This window comes from Penaeus monodon, chromosome 8 (genome assembly GCF_015228065.2).
Source record: "Penaeus monodon isolate SGIC_2016 chromosome 8, NSTDA_Pmon_1, whole genome shotgun sequence".
In the NCBI taxonomy this organism is placed as follows: Eukaryota; Metazoa; Arthropoda; class Malacostraca; order Decapoda; family Penaeidae; genus Penaeus; species Penaeus monodon.
Window position 1 is genome coordinate 51,025,571 of NC_051393.1, and position 5,000 is coordinate 51,030,570.

The following is a 5,000-nucleotide window of genomic DNA, read 5'->3' on the forward strand; positions in this document are numbered from 1 at the left end:
ATTCCGGCGCTCAGTACAAGGGTGGGAGGGCGGCGGGAGCGCTTTTTTGTTGCATTTGTTTGCTTGTTTGGTTTATTTGTTTTAGGCGTTTTTGTTGTTGTTTGTTTGTTTGGTTTATTTGTTTTAGGCGTTTTTTTGTTTGTTTGTTTGTTTGGTTTATTTGTTTTAGGCGTTTTTTGTTGTTTTTGTTGTTTTTTCTGGTGTTTAGGTGATTTTTTTTGTTTATTTGTTTTAGGACTTTTAGGTGTATTTTTGTATTTGTTTATTTGTGTATATATATATATATATATATATATATATATATATATGTATATATATTTATGAATATATATAACACCCCATAGACTTAAAGTGTAGTATATAGCAACAACAAAACAGATAAAAAAAAAAAGAAAAAAAAGAATAGAAACAAAAACAAAAGAAAATTAATAGATTCATTAAAACATTGATATGTTAATATATATATATATATATATATATATATATATATATATATATATATATATATATATATATATATTATGCTTAAAAATATATGTCACTATAATCCTAAAGAGATTTTAGAGCATTCTTCCCACAAACAAACAAATAAACGAACTCGTCCGCACACAAACATCTTTCCCAGCCACAAACAACCCCCCCCCCCCACTAAGAGGCCTCTTCCACCAGCAAACAAAACAATGGTTTGTTTATTTGCAGGGAAAATGGTTGGTTTCAACCATTTCTTACAAACAATGTACAAACAAGACACCTTTCACCACAAACAAACAATGCCCCTCCCCCCACCGCATCCAAGTTACAACCTCAAGTCACAACCAAACATCCAAGTTTCAACCCCAAGTTACAGCCTCACATCCAAGTTTCAACCCTAAGTCACAACCCAACATTTAAGTTAAACCCAAAGTTTCAACCCAACATCCAAGTTTCAACCCCAAGTTTCAGCCCCAAGTTACAACCCCAAGTCACAACCCAACATCCAAGTTTCAACCCCAAGTTACAACCCCAAGTCACAACCCAACATCCAAGTTTCAACCCCAAGTTTCAGCCCCAAGTCACAACCCAACATCCAAGTTTCAGCCCCAAGTTACAACGCCACATGCAAGTTTCAACCCCAGGTTACAACCGCACGCCTACTCTGCCCACAGACGGCACAACAGACGTGACCCGCACAATGCACTACGGGGAGCCCACAGACGAACAAATTGAAGCGTACACCCGCGTCTTGGCCGGACACGTGGACCTCGCCTCCGTCGTCTTTCCCGAGGGCACGACAGATACCCGGCTCGATGTGCTTGCGAGGAGGTGGGTGACGGGGGCGTTTGAAGAGGGGGAAGGGGGGTTTGAGGAGGGGGTAGGAGGGGTTTGAGAGGGGGGTAGGAGGGGGTTAAAGGGGATTTGAGGTGGGGAGGGGGGTTTGAGGAGGGGAGGGGTGTTTGAGAGGGGGTAGGAGGGGTTTGAGAGGGGGTAGGAGGGGGGTGTTTGAGGGTATTTGAGGGGGGAGGGTGTATAGGTGGTGAGGGGTGGGGGTGGTTGCGTGAGGTGTGAGGGGGTGAGTGTGTAAGTGTGAGGGGTTGAGTGCGGTTGTGTGAGGTGTGAGGAAGTGTGTGTGGTTATATAAAGAAGTGAGTCTGGTTATGCGAGGAAGTGAGTGTGAGGTTTTAACAATGGTTAGTATCATAATTACTGTTCCGGGGTTAGCTTGGTCCCTGTTGCCCGCAGAATTTCCTTTATTACCTTCGTATAAATGCCTATGATAAACTATCATCCTACCTTGTTTATCACATCTGACCAAACTCCTCGTTTATTTTTTCCCCCTCCAGACACCTGTATGAAATTGGTCTCGATTACAGGCATGGAACAGGGCATGGCATCGGCATGTTCCTTGGGGTTCATGAATGTAAGTCGTGTTTTTGTTATCGATATCACTGTTAGTATCAGTGTCAATATCATTATTGTATTATTATTATCATTATTACTTTTATTATTATTATTACTATTATTATTATTATCATTATTATTATTATTATTATTATTGTTATTATTATCATTATTACTATTGTTATTATTATTATCATTATCATCATCATCATATTTATTACTATTGTCATTATTATCTTTATTGATATTATCATTTTTATGATCACTTATCTATAACCTTGTTATCATTATCAAATTTATTGTCATTGTTGTTATTATCATTATTTTCAATAACCTTTTGCTTTTGAAGATTAAGAGTAAATATATGATAATCATTATCCATATTAGGATAGGAAATAATTCTTAATATTACCCCTTTTATTATGACTATCACCATCATCATCTTTTCTTTCTTGTTGCGTTGCCTTGTGCCTCATTTATCGAAGCGTATTTTGATTTTTCTCTCTTTCCCTCGTAGCACCAACGCAGATCAGAATTTATGGCACAGAAAGTCACCCTTTTTATCCCGGTTATTTCTTCTCAGACGGTAAAGATTCCCGACATACAAACAGAAAATTTTATTTCCATTTTTTTTCTCTGGTGAATGGTGTCATTCTGCGGATGTGCACGTAGAGGAGTGTGTATTATGTGCATAAGTTTATCTATGCTTACTGTACGTTTTTACATAAATAGGCATATATGCATGTGCACTTTATATACATATTCGCATGTGTACTGTGTATACGTACATGCATGTGAACTGTATATACACACATACATCTATGTGTACTGTATATACATGTATGTGTACTGTATATACATGTATGTGTACTGTATATACATTTATGTGTATTGTATATACATGTATGTGTACTGTATATACATGTATGTGTATTGTATATACATGTATGTGTGCTGCATATACATCTATGTGTACTGTATATGCATGTATGTTTATATAATCCGATGGACACTCAGGATATACAGACATACATAATGTAAATACCTACACCCATACAGATACAAAAATCATACGCATACATACATAATACATGCATGTACTTTATCTTTCCCTATGCTTTATTCAACGCACACTCAGAGGCACATAATCATCCTCCTTTTCCAAAGGACTCTCTCGCTTTATAGTGTATTTACGTAATGTAATGCTTTCGTTGTGTGTTATTGTAGCCTTAAGCCCAGCGTATGAACCCGGGTACTTCGATTCCAATGGTAAGTAATTATGGTACAGATGGACATGCTTAGCTGTTGTTAGTATTGTTATTTCGTTTTCACATTTTGCGTGTGTGTGTGGTTGTGTTTTGTGAGTGTGTTTTGTGTGTGTGTGTGTGTGTGTGTGTGTGTGTTTGTTTGTGTGTGTGTTTGTGTGTGTTTTGTGCGCGTGTGTGTGTGTGTATGTTACGCTGTGTTGTTTTATGAGTGTTGCGTATGTGTATGTGTGTATGTATGTGTGTTGCATGTGTGTGTTGTGTTTTGTGTGTGTGTTTGTGTGTGTGCTTGTATATATGTATGTGTGTATATATGTGTTTTATAGATTGACTGGTGTGTTTGACAATAATTATTTATGTAATTTTAAGCAATATTTAGGTTACTACTTAAAAAAAAAACTATTGATTAATGTGTATTTGTATTAAAAAAAAAAGAAAAGAAAAGAAAATACACACACACACACACACACACACACACACACACACATACAAAACACACACACACACACACACACACACACCCACACACACAAACACACACACAAACAACACACACACACACAAACAACACACACACAAACAACACACACACACAAACAACACACACACACAAACACACACACACACTCACACACATTCATAAACCAACAAAAAATCTCAACATCCCTACATTGACCATACCCAACACTTCTCATCCTTCACTCATTATCCTCCTTTCTCTTATCATTATCACTTACTCCCTTTCTCCTTCTTCGCCACCCAGAACCCGGTTTCTACAAGGACAACGAATACGGTATCCGGCTCGAGAACATTATGGTCACAGTGAGGAAAACCACGCCGGTAGAGGAAGATTTTTTTTGTAATTGGTGGTGGTGGGGGTGGTGGTGGTGGGGGTGGAGGTGGGGGTGGTGTTGGTGGTGGTGCTGATGTTACTGGTGGTGGTGGGGATGGTGGTGGTGGTGGTGTTGTTGGTGGTGATGTTGGTGTTGGTAATGTTGGTGGTGATGTAGTTGGTGGTGATGTTATTGGTGGTGGTGATGATGGTACTGGTTAGTTGTTGTTGGTAATGTTGTTGATGTTACGTTTATTGTTTTTGCTATTGTCCTCACTGCAGTTGTTTAGTCTGTGGTTGTTAATGATATTATTGTTGGATGTTGTTAATGTTGCTAATGTTGTGCTTGTTATTATTGTTGTTATTGTTGTTATTATTGTTGTTATTATTGTTGTTGTTATCATTGTTATTGTTGTTATTTTTGTTGTTATTGTTATTATTGTTATTATTGTTGTTGTTATTGTTGCTGTTATTATTGTTGTTATCATTGTTATTGCTGTGATTATTGTTATAATTTTAATTACTGTTATTGTTATTATTTTATTATTGTTATTGATATTGTTGGTTGTAATGTTTTTGTTAGTATTGTTGCTGTTGCGTTTGCTAAAGTTGCAACTGTTCTTGTTTTTGTTGATGGTGTTGCAGCGGCAGTAGTAATAGTAGCAGTGACAGTCGTGTAGTAGTACTAGTAGTATTAGTAGTAATAATAGTAGTAGTGGTGTTCGCAATAGTAGTAGTAGTAGTAGTAATATTCGAAGTAGTAATAGCAGTAGTAGTGTTGACATAATTGTTGTTGTAGTGATAGTAGTAGTAGTAATAGAAGTAGTAGCAACAGCGGTAGTAATAATATTAGTAGTGATAGTAATAGTATTAGTAGTCGTAGTGATAGTAATAGTATTAGTAGTCGTAGTGATAGTAATAGTATTAGTAGTCGTAGTGATAGTAATAGTATTAGTAGTCGTAGTGATAGTAATAGTATTAATGGTGATGGTAGCAGAATAGTTGCAGAAGAAATAGCAGTGGAA

At 36.9% G+C, this 5,000-nt stretch overlaps 1 protein-coding gene across 3 annotated transcripts in view; it reads left to right on the top strand.

The window, feature by feature from the left end:
• Positions 1–5,000, top strand: part of LOC119576417 (xaa-Pro aminopeptidase 1-like) — a 23,659-nt gene that overhangs the window by 16,177 nt on the left and 2,482 nt on the right. For 2 of the 3 annotated variants that reach the window (XM_037924112.1, XM_037924115.1), the window contains 5 exons: positions 1–21; positions 1,146–1,302; positions 1,821–1,897; positions 2,396–2,464; positions 3,907–3,983. The exon at positions 1–21 is cut by the window's left edge and continues 196 nt beyond it. In XM_037924112.1, the coding sequence (XP_037780040.1) occupies positions 1–21; positions 1,146–1,302; positions 1,821–1,897; positions 2,396–2,464; positions 3,907–3,983 (401 nt within the window). Of the gene's footprint in view, positions 22–1,145; positions 1,303–1,820; positions 1,898–2,395; positions 2,465–3,105; positions 3,148–3,906; positions 3,984–5,000 lie in introns of all 3 variants that reach the window. The other variant, XM_037924113.1, reaches the window with a different exon arrangement.